This window comes from Rhinatrema bivittatum, chromosome 5, assembly GCF_901001135.1.
Source record: "Rhinatrema bivittatum chromosome 5, aRhiBiv1.1, whole genome shotgun sequence".
Classification (NCBI taxonomy): Eukaryota; Metazoa; Chordata; class Amphibia; order Gymnophiona; family Rhinatrematidae; genus Rhinatrema; species Rhinatrema bivittatum.
In genome coordinates, this window is record NC_042619.1 from 345,564,217 (window position 1) to 345,584,527 (window position 20,311).

The 20,311-nt window shown below is 43.0% G+C and overlaps 1 protein-coding gene across 3 annotated transcripts in view; it reads left to right on the forward strand.

Annotated features, from left to right (window-relative positions):
• PCCA (propionyl-CoA carboxylase subunit alpha) overlaps positions 1–20,311 on the forward strand; it is a 714,772-nt gene that overhangs the window by 250,955 nt on the left and 443,506 nt on the right. For all 3 annotated transcript variants that reach the window (XM_029604503.1, XM_029604502.1, XM_029604504.1), the window contains one exon: positions 14,252–14,354. In XM_029604503.1, coding sequence (XP_029460363.1) covers positions 14,252–14,354 — 103 coding nt within the window. The remainder of the gene's footprint in view (positions 1–14,251; positions 14,355–20,311) is intronic.

Genomic DNA, 20,311 nt, shown 5'->3' on the forward strand with positions numbered 1-20,311 from the left:
TCCAAGAACTTATCCAAACCTTTTTTGAACCCAGCTACACTAACTGCACTAACCACATCCTCTGGCAACAAATTCCAGAGCTTAATTGTGCGTTGAGTGAAAAAGAATTTTCTCCAATTAGTCTTAAATGTGCTACTTGCTAACTTCATGGAATGCCCCCTATTCCTTCTATTATTCAAAAGTGTAAATAACCGATTCACATCTACTCATTCAAGACCTCTCATGATCTTAAAGACCTCTATCATATCCCCCCTCAGCCGTCTCTTCTCCAAGCTGAACAGCCCTAATCTCTTCAGCCTTTCCTATTAGGGGAGCTGTTCCATCCCCTTTATAATTTTGGTTGCCCTTCTATGTATCTTCTCCATCGCAACTATATCTTTTTTGAGATGCGGCGACCAGAATTGTACACAGTATTCAAGGTGCGGTCTCACCATGGAGCGATACAGAGGCATTATGACATTTTCTGTTCTATTAACCATTCCCTTCCTAATAATTCCTAACATTCTATTTGCTTTTTTGACTGCTGTGGCACACTGAGCCAATTATTTTAAAGTATTATCCACTATGATGCCTAGATCTTTTTCCTGGGTGGTAGTTCCTAATATGAAACTACGGCAAGGGTTATTTTTCCCTATGTGCAACACCTTGCACTTGTCCACATTAAATTTCATCTGCCATTTGGATGCCCAATCTTCCAGTCTTGCAAGGTACCCAGAATCTTATGTGAGTTCAGTGTTTATGGTTGGTTGAGTACACTTCTGGTTATCTGTTTTAATCAAGTTTTTTTGTCCATAGTTGCTTTTGAAGAGAATACTGACAGGCTGGGTTCACTGCAGGAATATATAATCTGTGACGTCAACTTGCTCTGTCTCCATCTGCTGGCAGGGGAGCATAAACCCATTGATCCTGAGACCACCTGTCTATACTAAGGAAAACAAAATTATCAAGTAATTTCTCCATTCTTTCTAGCTACCTTTTTCCCTGCTACCCCAGTGATCCTGCATCCCCATCCCCAGCTTTCTGTTGCCTTAAAGGGGCTCAGTGAGCGTGAAGTCTGTGTTTGGCTTATGTGCCTGAGTGAGAGAGTTCACACCCACATCTTTGTACAGATCGCACTTGACCCTGGTCCTGGCCCCGCCCATTTCACCCCCCACCCACAATTCCACTTCCATTTTGTCTAAAAATGAATCCGTGCCTGTGGTTCGGTCTTTAACCTGTGGATCTGCTTTAGATTGTTTTCCCTTTATTTGCTTTTGTATATGTTCAGTTTAGAAATGTAATATCTCTTTACATAAAAGGCCACTGACCAGTGTAAATGTGTGGTGCATAAAATATCGCACACGTGTAGATGCTTGAGTGCGTAGTTCTGAGGGTTCTAGCCATTCTGACCGTGTTCCGGGACTCCATCCATTATCATCTTTTAGAAGCTACTACTTTGTCTTTAAATAAAAAAATAAACCCAACAATGTAAAACCTAGCTGCGCTTTGCCAACAATCTTCTGTAAGTGCTATTGTCAGTGTCTACGTTTTCCCACGATCCCTTGGTGAGCTGTGTATAACTGGCGTTAGTGCGGAAATAAAAATAAAGGTAGTTATATTCAAGTTTTCCCCAACTCTCAAAGTTTATTCAGAATTATTTCCTTATTGGACTAACTCCAGGAACTTCTCAATCAATTTTCTGTCACTTTGGAGCAACACAGCTCTTTAATTATTTGCTCCTTCTCTCACTTCTGCATACACTGACTCTCTTCCATGGCCCTGTTGCTACGCTGCTGCATCCCGACACTGCAAATTATGAACATTTCCTAATAAAAAAAAAATATAAAACTAGCTCTAGGTAACCGGGGCAGCTTGAGTCAGCTCCCCTTTAAAGGAAAGCGTGGTTTCAACTTGCCAATAAATGGTGTACTAATTTGGGCCTTTCTTCATTTGGTTGTAAGAGCTCTAAGGGAGCCTTCAAAGAAAAACGAGTTTGTGTCTCTTGTGGGTTCAGTTACTAAAATGGAGCTGTGTCTGTATTTTACCAAAAGTTATTTTTCACTCTTACTGGTTTTTTTTTGTAATTTAAAATTTACTGAGATAGCAAGCAACAAGAATTATACTCTCAAGTGTCATCAGGCAATTGTAGGTTTAAAACAATGCCCAAACCCCTTCCCTACCGAATAATAACCTCCCTGCCCTTGACTAAGAGCAAACGTATAGGGTTGGCAAGACAAAGCAGCAGTTTGAACAGATCATCTATTTATGAAGCACATGTCTTTAACCAGAGAAGATAAGGTTCCCAATTTCTTTCATACTTCACCGGGTTATCAGTACCATGACCCTGGCATACTACTGGCCGTCCGGTGGTAAAACTCCTCCAAAAGGCTGCCACGCAGCATCTCGCCACAGCAATAATTAGCAGGATTAAGAAGTTTAATGAGGCTTTAACATTAGGAACTGGAGTCCCAGGAAAACCAATTTGGGATCCTTTGATACCAAAACATGCTTAATGGCCCCAAATCAATAAGCAAATCCCAATATTTCTAGTCAGAGGTATAATCCCACTAAATATGAAATAGAGAGCCAACCCCTTTTCACTGGCGCCAGCAGCATCCAGATAAATTTTATGCAGGCGTTCAGGTGTGAGATATCACCTGAATAATAACTTTTATCCATTCTCAACTAATAGTGGAGAAATTGTCCCACTGACGACAAAACATAAACCCCATATATTTTCATCCAGTGATTCTGCAAGGTAAGTTGTCATTTGTTGGCCAGGAAAGACTTAACAGATAAATCTTCACTCATTTGAACATGATGTTTAGAAATAGTCCCCTTAATGCTACCAGCATTATCACAATATCCTTTGAATGAGGTTTTCCCTCTCAAAAGATTAGTTTTAACTCTTAGAATCCATAAATGTTTTTCAGCTGCAGAAAAGGAAACTTACCTTTAGCATTAAGGTGTTACTTATCCATGAGAGACTCATAGTTCAACAAACCTGCAATCTTCCACACCTGACCCAGTTGAGATAGGTCCAATCCCTCCCATCACTAAAAGGTGGCCGAAACCAGTCCAGGTTGAATCTCAAGAGCAACTTAAAGAAAAAATATCCCTATCCCCCACCAACAAAGACTTCCCACTTATCCTACAGTTTTGTAGTGAGGGCAGTAAGAGGTGACAGAAGGGTTGGAAGCACTCTTGATTTCTTGAGAAACCATAATGAAGCTCTATTAGGCATCCCACCTGAAGTCACCTGCTCAATTTGGGCCCACTATTTACAATCAACCTCCCTTTGCCAGTCAACTACTGGCTTCAGCTGAGAAGCCAGATAGTATTTCCTAAAATTGGGAAATGCCAAACTACCTGATAGTTTAGGTAAGTTTAAACCATTCCACTCATTTTATAGACCTCTATCATATCTCCCCTCAGCCGTCTCTTCTCCAAACTGGAGTCCTAACCTGTTTAGCCTTTCTTCATAGGGAAATTGTTCTATCCTCTTTATCATCTTGGTCGCCCTTCTTTGTACCTTTTCTAATTCTGCTATATCTTTCTTGAAATGTGATATCCAGAACTGAACACAATACTGAAGATGAGGTTGCATCATGGAGTGATACAGAGACATTATGATATTCTCTGTTTTATTCTCCATTCCTTTCCTAATAATTCCGGAGGCAATCTTGCCAGCCTGGCTGGAGAAAATTGAGAGATATGGGATGATGTCAGGGTTTAAGATTAACATGGAGAAGTCAGAGATCCTTAACATTTCTGCTCCAGATAGTAGTCCCCCGTCTTTAAAATTCCAATTTCCTTTTAAGTGGGCCATAGATAATTTAAAATATTTGGGAGTTTTCAATAGGGTAGACACTAATGATACTTTCTGGTTTCAAATATTCAACAAGATTTGATAAACTGGGAACGTTTTAATCTGTTTTGGTTGGGGAGAATTGCTGTAACGAAGATGAATATCTTGCTATTTCTTTCAGACGGGATAGATTTTAGCTTTATCTGGAGGCAGAGGCAGACTAATCAGAATACCTTGATACATTTTGACAGTTGCGATCCTTTAGAATTGAAACAGAATGTTCCTGTGGGACAGTTTCTGAGATTAATAAAACTATGTTCATCCACTACCAAATATTATCAGAAGGCTACTGATATGTATAACAGATTTGTAGAGGGGTTACCCTAGTAAGATCCTTAAACAGTCCCTTAACAGAGGCCGATGGGCCGACCCGGATCTTTTATTGCAACCACACCCTCCACAAGAGAAATTGAAGTTGTATGTCTTTTGCCATTTACACCAGACACATGGCAGGTATGGAAAAGTATTCTAATATATTGGAACATTCTAAGACTTCATTCAGTGTTTCAGGAGGGTTCTATCCTTTGCCCTTTCACTTGCTCGCAATCTGAGACCGGTTGGTTCACTCTACTTTGCCATCTCCATCAGTACAAGAGTCCCAGAGAGGACATTTCCCTTATGGGAAGAGTAGTGTCTGCCCTCTATCTTTCAATGTGGACATGTTGGTGTTGCCCAACAGATGTCCTTTTAAGCTACACTCTTGAGTCCTCCTGTGATTTCACAGGCGTGATCTATTTAATTTGGTGTCCATGCTCTTTTTTGAAAGGGTGAATAAACATGTGGACAAAGGTGAACCAGTAGATGTGGTGCATTTGTATTTTCAGTCCCGCATGAGAGGCTTCTGAGAAAACTAAAAAGTCATGGGGTAGGATGCGATGTCCTTTCGTGGATTACAAACTGGTTAAAAGACGGGAAAGAGAGAGTAGGATTAAATGGTCAGTTTTCACACTGGAAAAGGGTAAACAGTGGAGTGCCTCAGGGATCTGTACTTGGACCAGTGCTTATTAATATATTTATAAATGAACTGGAAAGGAATAAGACTGAGGTGATCAAACTTGTGGATGACACTAAATTATTCAGAGTAGATAAATCTCAAGCAGATTGTGATAAATTGCGGGAGAACCTTGCGAGACTGGAAGATTGGGCATCCAAATGGCAGGTGAAATTTAACGTGAACAAGTGCAAAGAGATGCTTATAGGGAAAAATAACCCTTACTATAGTTACACAATGTTAGGTCCCATATTAGGAGCTACCACCCAGGAAAGAGATCCAGGCATCAGAGTGAATAATACATTGAAATCCTCGGCTCCTTGTGCTGTGGCTATCAAAAAAGCAAACAGGAATTATTAGGAAGGGAATGGCAAATAAAACGGAAAATGTCATAATGCCTCTATCACTCCATGGTGAGACTACACCTTGAATACTGTGTGAAGTTCTGGTCACCACATCTCAAAAAGGATATAGCTGCACTGGAGAAAGTGCAGAGAAGGGCAACCAAAATGATAAGGGGCATGGAATGGCTGCTCTGTGAGGAAAAGTTAAAGAATTTAGGGCTGTTCAGTTTGGAGAAGAGACGACTGAGAGGGGGGGGGGGGGGGATATGATAGAAGCCTACAAAATCATGAAAGGACTTGAACAAGTTAATGTAAATCAGTTATTTACTCTCTCAGATCATAGAAGGACCAGGAGGTACTCCATGAAGTTAGCAAGTAGCTCATTTAAAACAAATCGAAGAAAATTCTTTTTCACTCCGTGCATAGTTAAGCTCTGGAATTCTTTGCCAGAGGATGTGATTACAGCAGTTAGTATAACTGGGTTTAAAAAAGGTTTGGATAAGTTCTAGAGGAAAAATCCATAAACTGCTATTATGGTAATTAATAAGCAGTAGTAGCTTGTGATTTATCTAATGTTCAATTACTTGCCATGTGCTTGTGATTTGGATTGGCCACTGTTGGAAACAGGATACTGGGCTTGATGGACCCTTGGTCTGACCCAGTATGGCATATCTTATGTTCTTATATACGCATGTATATGGCCGCACAGAGATGTGCTGTGATATTTTATAACCTACACATATCCGGTACACATATGATAAAATATATGTATGTCTGGTTATGTGAAAATACCTTCAGTTCTTTGAAACATGTACTTTCTCTACCTATTTTATATACACATATGTGCATAGATTTTATGCATGAAAACATATAACTTGCATAAAACTCTGAATTATATGTGGAAGTTTGTATATTTTACATGTATGCGTAATTAAAATGTTTGCGATACCTCCGCTACTTCACCTAGTCCAACTGCAGTTCATTGAGACCCTCCTAGTACTTCACCCTGAAGAAACGTCTGTTCAGCCAGTCCTCCTACCCAATAACAGCAGACAACAGATGAGTCTGATCTCAGTTGCGCTAGAAAATTAGTTGGGTAAAACCGCATGAACAAGTTGCCTAATGTATTTGCATAAATCTCATAAAATAGCAACTTATGTGTGTTCCTCCCGATCCCACCCTGGAATATCCCTAGGCCGCCCCTGTTTTGTGCAGGTAAATGCACACGAAACACAAAATTTGAGTGTAGCTTTTGTTTATAAACTAACATGTATGTGAACTTCAAACTACTTCACACATACATTTATGCAACTTCTACATGCATAACTCCTTTGAAAATTCCCCATGTTTTGTATAATTCATATGGAAAGGATCATTCATTGACATGAAGAGGGAATTAGGGGAGCGAAATGCATTTTATTTAACTTTTTATTCAGTCTTGTGAGGAGAGTTTTACTCTGCTGTTCCCATGCTTTTATGGCTCTGCCGTGGATCTGAAGGAACTTGATGAACACATATAATTGGTGAATTTATTAATCAGTTGTCCCAGCAGCTGGTCTTTCTTGGGAACTCATCCACTGGATGACAAGTTCTATCCGGTTCATAATTTCTGGTGAAGTTCCATGGATTCAATATTATTTTCACTATTGTTGCTGGGACACGTTTAGGGCTCAGTGATTTATCATAATATGATGCACTGATATTTTATCCCTGAATTTCTGAGATTGCAACAACTTTGAGTGGTGGAAAAGTATGGTGAGCAGAGCTGACCTAAAAATATCCTGCAAGGTAATGGTTGCTCCAGCTAAACTATTCAGACAAATATAGCAAGGAGTGTGGTCGTGGAGATTGTCGGGGGAGATGTAATTGCACAGAGTTCTGTTTCTCAGAAGCCCTGTGGTGAACAACCTGTTGAAATTTGCCCTTCAGACAAACATATTTAATACCTTCCTGGTAGAAACACATAACCGTATGACCAGTATCTCGGAGCAGATGGTGAATATGTAAGGAAACATTAAAGATATTAATAATGTCCTCCCTGCAGTTACCATATGTGTTTTGTCTGCAGAGTACAAGCTAGGAGAGAGAGCAAGTATTTTAAGGAAAGTGATTGAGTAATAGTTTGTGTTTAATTTTATTTTTTATTGCTAACATTTCCATAAATGCATTCAATACACATATTTAAAGAAATACCACATTCAGGTAAGAAAATAAAACAGAAAAAAGAGGGAACAAGCAACAACAAATAAATAAACCCCTCCAAATCTTGCAAATTAATCATGAAATGGTATCAGGTCCAGAAAGTGTTGGGGAGTAGAAGTTACGGGCGAGGTTAGGTAGAACTTAAAAGATAATTATAACAGATCAATGCATTGCCAAAATCAAGTCAGTCAAAAAAGAGAAAAAGAACCAAAACAATATGACCATTCCATTGGCAACTAAGATTTCTATTGCCAAAAATACTTGATACGTATTTTTCCTTGTTATGATTACACTATTACATGGGAGTTTAAGAAAAAGCATAGCTCCCATGTCCAGACCTTGCTCTCTGAGAGCCAAAAAGGGTCTCCTAGTGGCCTGAGTAAACTTTGACATATCAGAAAATATGCTAAACAAAGTGGTACGATGTTTAAACAGTGATTTCATGGCCATGTCCAGAGCTAATGTAATAATTAACGTTCCTCTTGAAGCTATCTACTCTTGAGATGATTCCAAAAGAGCTGAAATATCTAAGCTATCTGCAGAAGCTCTGCCTAAGTTTTTCTGTGAAGGTAAATAGTAAATCTTATACAGAGAGAGCATTTGTCCAGGTGAAATTTTCAGAACTTCAGTAAATATTTATTTATTTATTTATTTTAACCATCTCATATGGAGAAATGTCTTCCTCTAGGGAAATTCATAAATTTTAAAATCTTATGTCTAGTTATTTTCCAGCAGCTATAACTTGACCTGAAGAAATTTTAGGCCAAACTTTCAAAGGCCTACCTGCGTAAAACCCGGGGTTTACGCGTGTGGCTGGGCCTTTCGGGCGCAAATCCCAGTACGCGCACAAGTGCCGGCCCCTGAAAAAGGGGCGGGCTGGGGTGTGGGCTGGGCGGGGCAGAGGCCGGCCAGGACAGTGGCCATTAGCGGCTGTTCCGGTGAAACACGCGCCAGCAGCTGTCTGGCGCGTGTAACTTGCTTCTGCTCCAGAGGGAGCGGTAAGAAAAGATAGGTTAGATTGGGGGGGGGGGGGGGGGAGAGGGAGGAAGTGTAGGTAGGGGGATAGGGAAGCTCGCTCCCAATCCTCTCCTTAATTGGAGTGGACTTGGAGAGAGCGGGAGAAGGCCCGATTGCTCCACCGCGCGTATTTTATGAAAATTTGTTCCCCCTGCGTGCATCGCCTGCACATGTGTGCGCAGATTTTAAAATCCGGCGTACATGTGCTTGCGGCCATCCGAGTTTATAACATGCATGCGACGACACGCACATGTTATAAAATCGGCACATTCATGTCTGCGCCCTGCTATGAAAATCTACCCCATATTGAATTTCACCATAGCAGTGTTAGATACTTGTAACATTACATTTTGAGACATTAAAGCTCTTATCTGAATCACATTTATCCAGTACAGCTCAAATTTTCTAGTAACATCCAATAAAAATTTTAAAAGTTGAGTAACACATCGGGTAAGAATCCCTTTCAAAGAAGCTGAAATTGCAGCAAGATCTTCCAGAGAAACCAATAACTGCAAGGATTTCTCTCTCCTTTGGTATAGTGGGGAGAATGACAGAAACCATCTTCAGCTGACCATCTCCCATCTGCTTCACTTCCCTCCTTTTTCAAGCCCAAGAAGTGAAGCTGGCACTTCAGACTTCTCTATGGCAGGGAGCTATTCACTAATCTTCCTCCTAACCGAATCCCCAGTTATTTGTCCTCCATCCGCAGAAAGCTCGCTACCATTGAGGTATGAGTGTGGTGCAGCCACATCGAGGTGAAGGAAGACTCATGGGAAAGGTTGCAGGATCCAGTTCCTCACTGCATTGGGAAATATGAGGAGAGCTCGGTGTTGGAAGGTACTAGGAGGAGGCAGTGAGTTTACAGCTAAGGGCCAATAAAAAAAAAAATGCTTAGCAGGTAAAAATGGGGTGGATCATTGTCTTGTTTAAAATTTTCTTTTTTTTAAAAAAGATTTAGCAGGTTAGCACTGATTTTCAGCAGTATCTGGTTAAGTTTGACTGGGCAACCCAGCCATATCAAGCTATCCTATCCAGTCAAATTCTGAGCGACTAGATTTATCCAGGTTTTTATCAGAAAATTTGCCTAAAAATAACTAGTTAAAACCAGTTGCCTTATCTGTTTAATAACTGTTTGAAAATTGAAACCTGTATACTAGATAAAATAGTTTTCCATGGACAGTCACAATGAAACCACACAAATGAGTGATATCCTCGGTCTGCGCCGAGTTGGAATGTGCTCTCTTAAAGCTCAGAAAACCGAAAATGGTCTTTCCTGAAATTGTGTGAGAGCTCATGCACTGCCCCTGGTTCATGTATCCCTTAGTCTTTTATTGTCCATCTGTCAAACATTTGGGTGTTTTGCTCACTCAGCAGTTGCACATTTTTTGTAAGGTTTTTCCAACTTTTATTTTCTTTTCTTGCAAAAAAAAAAAAAATTATTTTTGTTTCATTCAAAGTGGGTAAAAAGTCATTTAGACTGTACTAGATGCCATCATAAGATGACCAGACAGGACCCGCATGACCTTTGCTTGAGTGGGCTCTGACCACGATATATCAACCTGTAATTCTTGTGGGGGGATGTCTCTGCGGCCCCACTCAGAAACATGAAGCTGAAATTTGAGCCTTCCCTGAGAGAGGAAGATCTAGCTCAAAGGCAGCAACCAGAAAGAGAAGAGGAATTTGAAGACATTTTGAAATTTATTCAGCCACAAAACCAAAGAAAGGTTGTCCCAGTCCACTTTCTGTTCTGCCAGAAACAAAAAAAATTGATTTAAAGTATAGAGTGCAAAATTGCTCGGTCATACTAAAGTGCAACTTGCACATGAATCTTTAATAGAATTGGCAATGTCTGATGAGTGGCGTGAGAGCCCTTGTTACTGTAGTTGAAGCAGCTTCATAGGCGGACCTACAAGGCCTACACCGACAGCTGGCAAATGCACTCTGTGGTGGGACAGATGAGCTTCACATACACCACCTGCCTACCCCACAGGTTGAGTCCTTAGGTTCTGGCTGCTGGCAAGTTGGTTCTTAGGGTGGTCTGGTAAGCAAGAGTCTGAGGGCTCATTGGGGTCAGAGCAGGCAACAGATTGAAGGAGTCAGAGATGGACCAAGTTCGGGACAGGTGGCAGACAGGGTGGTCAGGTCAATGCAGGCAATCAAGTCCAGGCAAGAGGTCAGGTCCACCAAGGTGGACAAAGACGCACAGAAGACACTGGATGAGATGGACAGGATAAGGTGAGATTGAACAAGGATGGCTGGATGAGGCAAGGCTGGACACGGAAAGCTGGACAGGGCAAGGCTGGAGAAGACAGGAACGCATGAACAAGCTGGAAGACACAGGTACATTGGAACGCTATAGCAAAACGCACTGCTACTAGGCAGGAAACCCATTGCTGAGATGATGCTTCAGTGCAATGGTTGGGCCTTAAAAACCCAGCCGCGTGATGTCATCAAGGGGTGCTGGTAGTTCTGGTTTCTGTCTCAGGCCCTTTAAAGACAGGCGTGGCACGCACCTAAGGACGGGAAAATCAGTATCCTGTTAGTGGTGTTTTGCCAAATGGAAGAAGCATGGTGGCCTCTAGGCCATGCTGAGGGTCCGAGCATCGGAAGGGTGAGTGATGCCAGTCACGAACGAGTCCTGCGATCGGTGGCTGTAACAGTACCCCCCTCTCCAAAGCACTCCTCCCCTGTCTTCTGGGCTTGGATTTATTGGAAAACCTGCTGTGGAAGTATTTTATTTGTAACTGTGGAACTGGTAGATAAGCACCTGGTTCCCAAGAATTCTCCTCAGGTCCGAACCCTTTCCAGGAAATCAAGTACTGGACTTTATTCTGAATTTTCAGAGAATCTAGGATTCCCTGGACTTCGTAGTGGATGTGTTTCTCAGTTGAGACTTCCGTAGGCTGGAGGGCTCATCTTGCCAACCATGAGAATACTGCAGACTTTGAGAAAGATGTGGAAGACATCATGGATGCGCAGAGATGGAGGTAATTTGAGCTTGTAGGCCACTGGCCCGAGTTGTTGCTCAATGAGGAATGAGTTCACAAATCGTGGAGAAAATTTCAGTGAAGGTATCTTCAAACGCAGTTTCTTAGTATGGAGCCAAACAAGACTCTGGACGAAGTTGGGGTGTGGGATGATGTTTCTTGTCCACTTGTTTTTTGACCCACTCTACCACTTGCTGTCGGAAGCAGTGTGTCTTCTGACAAAGTTTCTGGAGTTCATGCCCCATCAGGTTAGCTGCAGGGCAAGTGACTGAAATTGGAACAGGTCTTGCTGTTCAGTGATGGTGCCCGAACATTATGTAGAAGGGTGATGACCTAGTAGAACTGCTCTCATGGTTATCATGGCAGAATATGGCCCATGGGAGGAGGGCGGCCCAGGTATCCTGCCATTGGTTCACATAGGCTCGCAGAAATGCCTTGAGACTCTGATTTACTTGCTTGGTTTGTCCATGGCTCTGGGGATGGTAAACTGAAGTAAAGTCCAAAGTAATTCCAAACTTCCTGAAAGCAGCAGACTGTGAACTATACTTCTCTATTTGTACTCCTTCATGCAGATGGAAGATTTGTTAGAAAAAGAGTTTAGCCAGTTCAGGTGCTGGTGGAAGGCCCAAAAGGGGCATGACATGCTCCATCTTAGAATATCAATCCACTACCACCCATATGGTAGTGTTGCCGCCAGAGAGGAAAAGGTCAGTGATAAAATAATTGACCAAATGGGTTCAGGGTTCTTTGAGGGCTGGCAGCAGCTGAAACAGCCGCCAAGGTTGAGCTCGCACATTTTTATTCATGGCACACCTGGGACAGGACTCTGCATGTTTGTCTTCATCTGGGGCCACTAATAGTAGAAGTTCAATTCCAAGGTTTGGATGGTATCTGGGTGGCCCTCCAATTGGGAGTCATGAGCACACTGAAGATGCTGGGAAACAGTGGTCTTCCCAGGGGGGACTGTGAATGTGGCAGCAATGGCCATCTCTGCAGGATTGAAGATGTGCCAGGAAGATCCAAATAGTCCTTATTATGAAAAGAGCCTGAGTGGGCAACTGCTCATTGGTTCTTCTCAGTGGCATGGTACTGCAACTCGAAGTCAAACCAATTAAAAAATGACGACCAATGGGCTGCTTGTGGCTTCAGTCTCTGCATTTGCTCTAGGTGTTCTAGGTTTTTGTGATCCGTATATATGGTTACTGGGTGTCCTGCTCCTTCCAGCAGATATCGCTATTCCTCTAAGGTTAGCTTGACCACTAGCAGTTCACAGTCTCCAATGGTATAGTTCTCTGCTGCAGAGAATTTCTTTGAAAAGTAGGAACAAGCCACGAGTACATTTTGGTTTTGCTGCAGGAGTACAGTGCATCTACCTCCAGAATGAATGACTTGGAAGGATATGGGTGGTGTGGACATGAATCCTGAGTGAGCTGTTCTTTGAGAAGCTCAAAACCTTGGATAGTGTCTGTGGTCCAGTTTTTGATTTCCAAGCCCTTTTTGGTTATGGCTTTCACGGGGCAACTGAGGAGGAGTAATTGTGAATAAATTCAGGAAGCAAATACAATGGAAAGAGATTGACCTCCTTAGGAATGGGGGGACTCCTTTATTAAATATAAATCCACCAAAAATGCTGTTAAAAGATGCCCGACTCAGACCTAGTTTCGCCCAATCTCTGGGCTGCATCAGGGGCTACAAAAGAGATATATGGACATTTACTGTTATATCAATTGTTACATAAAAGCATGAATAAATAATAAAAAAAATTGGTTTGTAAAAAAAGAAGATACTTTACATAATACAAAAGCAAATTGGTCAAAAAAATGTAAATAGAGAAATAAGGCACAGACAGAATAATATTATACATATACTTACATTTTAAAATGAAATATATCCTTAATAATGAATAGTATAACTGGTGTATTGTGATTGATATAAAGACTGAGAAGGAAAGGCAGAAACAGAATGAGAACAGTAGACACAGGCCAAAAAAAAAAAAGGATCAAAGGAATGAGGATATCAGACTGCACTTTACTGATTATATACCTTCCAAATTAAAAAACAGAGTGAAATGTTCAATGCTGCAGGTTTTTGGGTGCATCTGATGATTTTACTTATTTACCATACTGGTTGCTCAAGGCACAAGAAGTGCATCAGTCATCCAGAATACATAACCTTACAACGAGTCATCCGATCTTAAAATGATCAAAAGGTATGTTCTCACTTAACCAAAGATTACTTCTGCAATTTTTTTGTAGCTGTTTAAGATGCATAAGCCATTAATAATAATAATTAAAAAAAATAAAATTGTGCTGTCATTGCATTGTTACAACTAAAATATAACAAATTATTATTACTGGCAGTTCAGTGTGCAAAAAAAAAAAATGGAATCGCCTCATAAACTTTAATCTATTAAGCCAGCACATAAAAAGGATGACCTAAAACAAAAGCAAACATGATTCGATGTGCTCCCGCAGTAAAAATACTTAGAGGTAGATTTTAAAAAGCCTATGTGAGCGCTGGGCCTATTTTAGAAAGGTCTGGCAATGCGCGTATATCCCAGGGCTTCGAAAAAGGGGCGGGGCCGGGCAGTCAGAGGCTCGGCACAGCGGCCATTTGCCAGCAAGTGCAACAGGTAAAACAAAGGTCGGGAGGGGGGTGGGGAGGGTTAGAGGAAGGGAAGTTAGGTTAGGGGATTGGGAAGTTCTGAGGGTCTGGGAGGGAACGAGGGAAGACCGCGGGCATCGGCACGCGCAAGTTGCACAACTGTGCACCCCCTTGCACGTGCCGACCCCTGAAAGATATAGTTTTGTTGATTTCCAAATTAAGAATAGATTTTCTTTCTTTTTTTTTTTTTTTTTTTCAGGGAAGGCTTTAGATTTTCATCTCAAGAAGCTGCTTCAAGTTTTGGTGATGACCGGTTGTTAATTGAAAAATTCATAGACAATCCACGCCACATTGAGATCCAGGTTTGTAAAAATCTAATAAATAAAATATTGTGGTTACCATGTTGGTCCATTTCCATATGTCAAATATTATTTCTACTTAAAACTTCATGTGACGTTAGTAATCATTAGGGATGTGAGAAGCCCGAACCTATTGGTTTGGACTTTGTTTTCGGCCTGTCATGGGAATTTCTTCGTATTTCCTGCAGTTCGGGCCTTTAAAATTTGGGGAGACCCGAATTTTGTTTTAGTGCACGCTAACTCCCCGTTGGTGTGCGCTAACATCCTTTTGTTAGTGCGCACTAAACCCGAAAATGAATTTTTCGCAAAATCGGGAAAACTTCCTTTGGGTTTCGGGCTCCCCGACAGTTTTATGATAAACAAATTCCACATATGCAATTTAAAATAAAAAGGACTTCAACTGCAGTTTTAAAGTTTAAGGAATATAGGAAATACAAAAGAGGTAGATGCCTTTAGTCTTTTTCAATTACTTTATTGAAGTGGAGACGTAAAAGAATGATGTAGCCCTGACTCTGGCCGAGTTTCGCCGTTTGACGGCTGCCTCAGGGGCTTAAATGTATAATCATGGACTCTTGAAACAGGTCGTGTACTTGTTTATTAATTGTATTTGTATCTGTCTGATCCGCAACAATATTAGATCTTATCGTTCGTACAGTCAATCATATTCTTGTGAATACGATATATCTAATCACTCCTGGATTCAACAATTACACTGGTCATATAATGCAGCAGATATCATTGATACTCCTTAGAGTCAACTTCTGAATACGGGTCTCCACTTGTGATCGGGGTTCGGGGTGGGTTTGGGTGTTATTTTTAAGTGCCCTTTCTTCCCACCCCCCCAAAACGATAAGAGAATCCCACGAAATATTTCGTGGGGTTTTCCTATCGGGTTCGGGGGCCCCCCCGAATTCTGATGAGTTTGAAAATATATTCTGATATTTTCAATCGTCAGAAAAACGATTCACATCCCTAGTAACAGGCCGTGTGATCCTGAAGTGCACGTTGCTCCCTCCATTGCCTTTGTCTCCTCTTGCCTTGTCCTGCCTTATTGAGTCTCTGTTTTGCCTTACCCTTCCTGTTCCTATGTGTCTTGGTCTCTTTGTGGCCTGTCCTGCTCTTCTCTGTGTCTGCCTGATTCTTGGTTTGGCTTTGGGCCTGGACCGCGTCTGTTCTTCTGGATCTCTGCCTGCCCTGATTCCTGCTTGGACCTTGACGCTGCCTGATCTTTGCCTGCTCCAACCTTGGCCTAGACTTTGACACTGCTTGCTCACTGTCTAACTTGACCTTGGCTTGCTACTCAAATTAATCTGACCAATCTTTACCAGACCCTCACCTAAGATCTGCTGGCCCCTGGAATCTGTAGGGAACAGGGATGATATATGTGAATCCCTAATCCAGAGGGCCCAGTGGGTTTGGCTACTAGGCTGCGTCAACCACGTCACAGCCCAACGGTTCACATCTGTGACAACTAGAAACCAGTGCTATTGAGCTAACGTTTTGCAGTTCCTGCCCTTAATGATTTCTTATTTGAATGGTCAAGGGGATGCTTGGAGACCAGTGATAATTTAAAAAGCAAGCAGATTGCTCTGATGGGCAGAGCAGAACTTACAGCAGTTTTTAGCAGTTCACGTTGCAAGGATAGCACATGTTTAAGCTAACTTACTCAATACAAATAGGTTGCCTCCATTGAGAATGAGCTCAGACTGGAAGCTTTCCTGGGGATCCCCCACAATTCAATTTGATGGGGGATCCCCAGGCCGACACATTCTTCCGGCACCAGGAAAAAATAGTTCAGTGATTACTCTGGACTTGGGATGCCAGGGACTACGTTTGTTTTTTTGTCTTGAGGAGCGTGTTTTCTCTGAGAGGCATATTCTTAAGCAGTGACTCTTTCTGCTGGAGTCTTCTTTGAAATCTCTGGCCAGTTCATCCTGGTGGGAGGATATCCCGTTCATGCTGATCTTCCAGCAAAAGGGTTTTTGACTGGGCCTGAGCTCTTAATTCCCTGAGGGGTCTCAGTTGCATCTATTTTATGATACAGATGTCAGTTTCAGGGAGTTCTGTGTTACGTGTATTTGCCCCTTCCACCCTCACCCCCACCCCTTAGGGCTCTGATACCTCAGTGGAATCTGGTTCTTAGAACTTGTCTCCTTTGAACATGCTTATCACGTGTTCTCAAAGGATATTCCATAAAAGTCATATCCATAGTGACCTATGCCCAGAGTTATGAACCTAAATTGGCAGTGAATCCTTCTAGTCTTTCCACAGAGTTGGTCACGTTTAACCAGGACCTTGCTTCTTATCCAAGATCATTTTTGCCTTCAATTAAACAGGCAATATTGCTCCTAGTGGCCCATAAATGGAAATGTGATGGTAAAGGTAAATTCTCACCCTATTAAAGGTTCTTTGAACCTTCCTCAGGTATTTAGATGGCTAATCCCTTTCAGTTAACCTCATGGGGAGAGGTAGCTTCAGAATCCTCATTGTTCATGTAAATCAAGCAGTTGATCCCCTCAGCCTTTTTATTGAAGAGTCAGCAGGTTCTGAAGGTGCTTTGTTCTTTCGATGAGGGCACAGGCTTCCTCTTGAACAGGGCCTTCAGTACCTGCTCCAGTGGACATCTGTAAGGCAGCCACTTAGTCTTTATAGAAGCTATGGATTTGATGTCTTTATAGAAGCTATGGATTTGATGTCTTTATAGAAGCTATGGATTAGATGTCTTTTATAGATGCTATGGATTAGATGTCTTTATAGATGCTATGGATTAGATGTCTTTATAGAAGCTATGGATTAGATGTCTTTATAGAAGCTATGGATTAGATGTCTTTATAGATGCTATGGATTAGATGTCTTTATAGATGCTATGGATTCGATGTCTTTATAGAAGCTATGGATTAGATGTCTTTATAGATGCTATGGATTAGATGTCTTTATAGAAGCTATGGATTAGATGTCTTTATAGATGCTATGGATTAGATGTCTATAGAAGCTATGGATTTGATGTCTTTATAGATGCTATGGATTTGATGTCTTTATAGATGCTACGGATTAGATGTTTTAACCAAGGGAGATATTGCCTTGGGGCAGACATTCTTGGAAAAGCTCTGTCTTCTTCCCACTTGTGTTGGAATGGGCTTGTATATGTCAAACTAGCCTGGACTAGTGTAGCAGGATCAAAAGGAAGCTGAAATACAGTCTTACCTATTATTTTTTTCCCCTTATGTCCTGCTACCCTAGTCCAGGACCCTGCCGGGAAGTCAGAGCTTGCACTGTTATCCTTGGCAGCAAATCTTGGGTTTGGTAGAAAACAGTTTTGCTCTCAAGATGCACCAGAGGCTGCTGCGTCAGTGCTGTTCATCTCTCTTGTGGCATTGCTTGGCATGCACCACGCCATACAGTGTATACTTCCTGCTCAGCAGTTTCTGCTTTCTAAGCAGGACAGACAGGAGAGTTTCCTCCTTCCCTCCTGTTTCTGGTTTCTATTTCTTGTTCCTAAAGTTTCATTGTGTTTTTGGGGGCAGTTGGTATTTTCCTTTGCTTTGACATTATTAGTGTCAGGCCACAACTGGCTGATGTTTGAATAACCCCCAAGGCAGGAGTGGGCTGGATCCCTGGGTAGCTGGCTAGGAGTCCAGATCTTCTGCCTGACCAGCCACCTCCCCTTTGAGTTCAGCTCTCTGTTTATGGTGGCCGGCAGGACTTAGCTGGCGGTACATGAAGATAGGGATGGGATAACCACTAAGGCAGCAGGGCTGCAATGAAAAGAGGGACAGGAAGGTGCCCACGAAAAACAAAGGGAGATAGACAGGGGTGTTGTGTACCTTTGCAGCAAGCACAGACAGACACAGGGGCAACCGGGACAGACAAACAGATGGCCAGTATTGTGGCTGGTACCATGAACAGATAGAAACTAAAACTAAACCCAGGGACAAACACACAGAAAAATGAAGAAAGATCACTGATTAGGAAGGCCACTAAAGTGGAGGCTTAAGTACAAGATCAGATAGAATCAAGAGCAATGATACAAGACTAGGATTGGAGTCTGTCCACCTGGAACAGAGTGCTTAGATCGGAGTCGAAGTGCCTGGATTGGAGTCCGCCTCAAGCGGTGCAAAACCTGGAATGGAATATGGAATGCAGTCAAGTCTGGAAGTGATGTGCATAGGGCTACAAAACCTGCAGTGGAATCTGGAAGCAGACTCTGCAGTGCTCCATGACCTGGAGTGGAATCTAGAAGTGGAGTCTGAAGAGTCGCAAGGCCTGGAATGGAATCCTGAAGCAGAGACTGCAGAGCTGCAAGGCCTGGAATGGAATCCTGAAGCAGAGTCTGCAGAGCTGCAAGGCCTGGAATGGAATTCTGAAGCAGAGTCTGCAGAGCTGCAAGGCCTGGAGTGGAATCCTGAAGCAGAGTCTGCAGAGCTGCAAGGCCTGGAATCCTGAAGCAGAGACTGCAGAGCTGCAAGGCCTGGAATCCTGAAGCAGAGACTGCAGAGCTGCAAGGCCTGGAATCCTGAAGCAGAGTCTGCAGAGCTGCAAGGCCTGGAATGGAATTCTGAAGCAGAGTCTGCAGAGCTGCAAGGCCTGGAATGGAATCCTGAAGCAGAGTCTGCAGAGCTGCAAGGCCTGGAATCCTGAAGCAGAGTCTGCAGAGCTGCAAGGTCTGGAGTAGAATCCTGAAGCAGAGACTGCAGAGCTGCAAGGTCTGGAGTGGAATCCTGAAGCAGAGACTGCAGAGCTGCAAGGCCTGGAATCCTGAAGCAGAGTCTGCAGAGCTGCAAGGCCTGGAATGGAATCCTGAAGCAGAGTCTGCAGAGCTGCAAGGCCTGGAATGGAATCCTGAAGCAGAGTCTGCAGAGCTGCAAGGCCTGGAATGGAATACTGAAGCAGAGTCTGCAGAGCTGCAAGGCCTGGAATGGAATCCTGAAGCAGAGTCTGCAGAGCTGCAAGGCCTGGAATCCTGAAGCAGAGTCTGCAGAGCTGCAAGGCCTGGAATGGAATCCTGAAGCAGAGTCTGCAGAGCTGCAAGGCTTGGAGTGGAATCCTGAAGCAGAGACTGCAGAGCTGCAAGGCCTGGAGTGGAATCCTGAAGCAGAGACTGCAGAGCTGCAAGGTCTGGAGTGGAATCCTGAAGCAGAGACTGCAGAGCTGCAAGGCCTGGAATCCTGAAGCAGAGTCTGCAGAGCTGCAAGGCCTGGAATGGAATCCTGAAGCAGAGTCTGCAGAGCTGCAAGGCCTGGAGTGGAATCCTGAAGCAGAGACTGCAGAGCTGCAAGGCCTGGAATCCTGAAGCAGAGTCTGCAGAGCTGCAAGGCCTGGAGTGGAATCCTGAAGCAGAGTCTGCAGAGCTGCAAGGCCTGGAATGGAATCCTGAAGCAGAGTCTGCAGAGCTGCAAGGCCTGGAGTGGAATTCTGAAGCAGAGACTGCAGAGCTGCAAGGCCTGGAGTGGAATCCTGAAGCAGAGTCTGCAGAGCTGCAAGGCCTGGAGTGGAATCCTGAAGCAGAGTCTGCAGAGCTGCAAGGCCTGGAATGGAATCCTGAAGCAGAGTCTGCAGAGCTGCAAGGCCTGGAGTGGAATCCGAAAGTGGAATCTGCAGTGCAAGAGGATCTGGGACATAGTATGGAAGCGGAGTCTGCTGAGCTGCAGGTGCTGGTACTGGATTTGGATTCACTGAGCTGGCTGTGGAAACAGCAACTCCGGAGAAGCAGCTACTGCTGTTGACTGGACTGGATTTTTTACAGCAGCTGGCTGGACTGAAGGCTGCAAGACTGGACTTGGCGTGGCTGGAATAGAGGCACAGGAGCAGGAGCCTGCATGAGTCCTGGAGCAGTATATAGTTTGGCGAGTGCTAGCTCCCCCAGAGCCAGGGACAGGTTTGACTGAAGCTGGAACTGTAGCAGGCTTAAGAGAAACTAAGGTGGAGATAGATTTAACCAGCAAAGAGTTAGACAAAAAGGC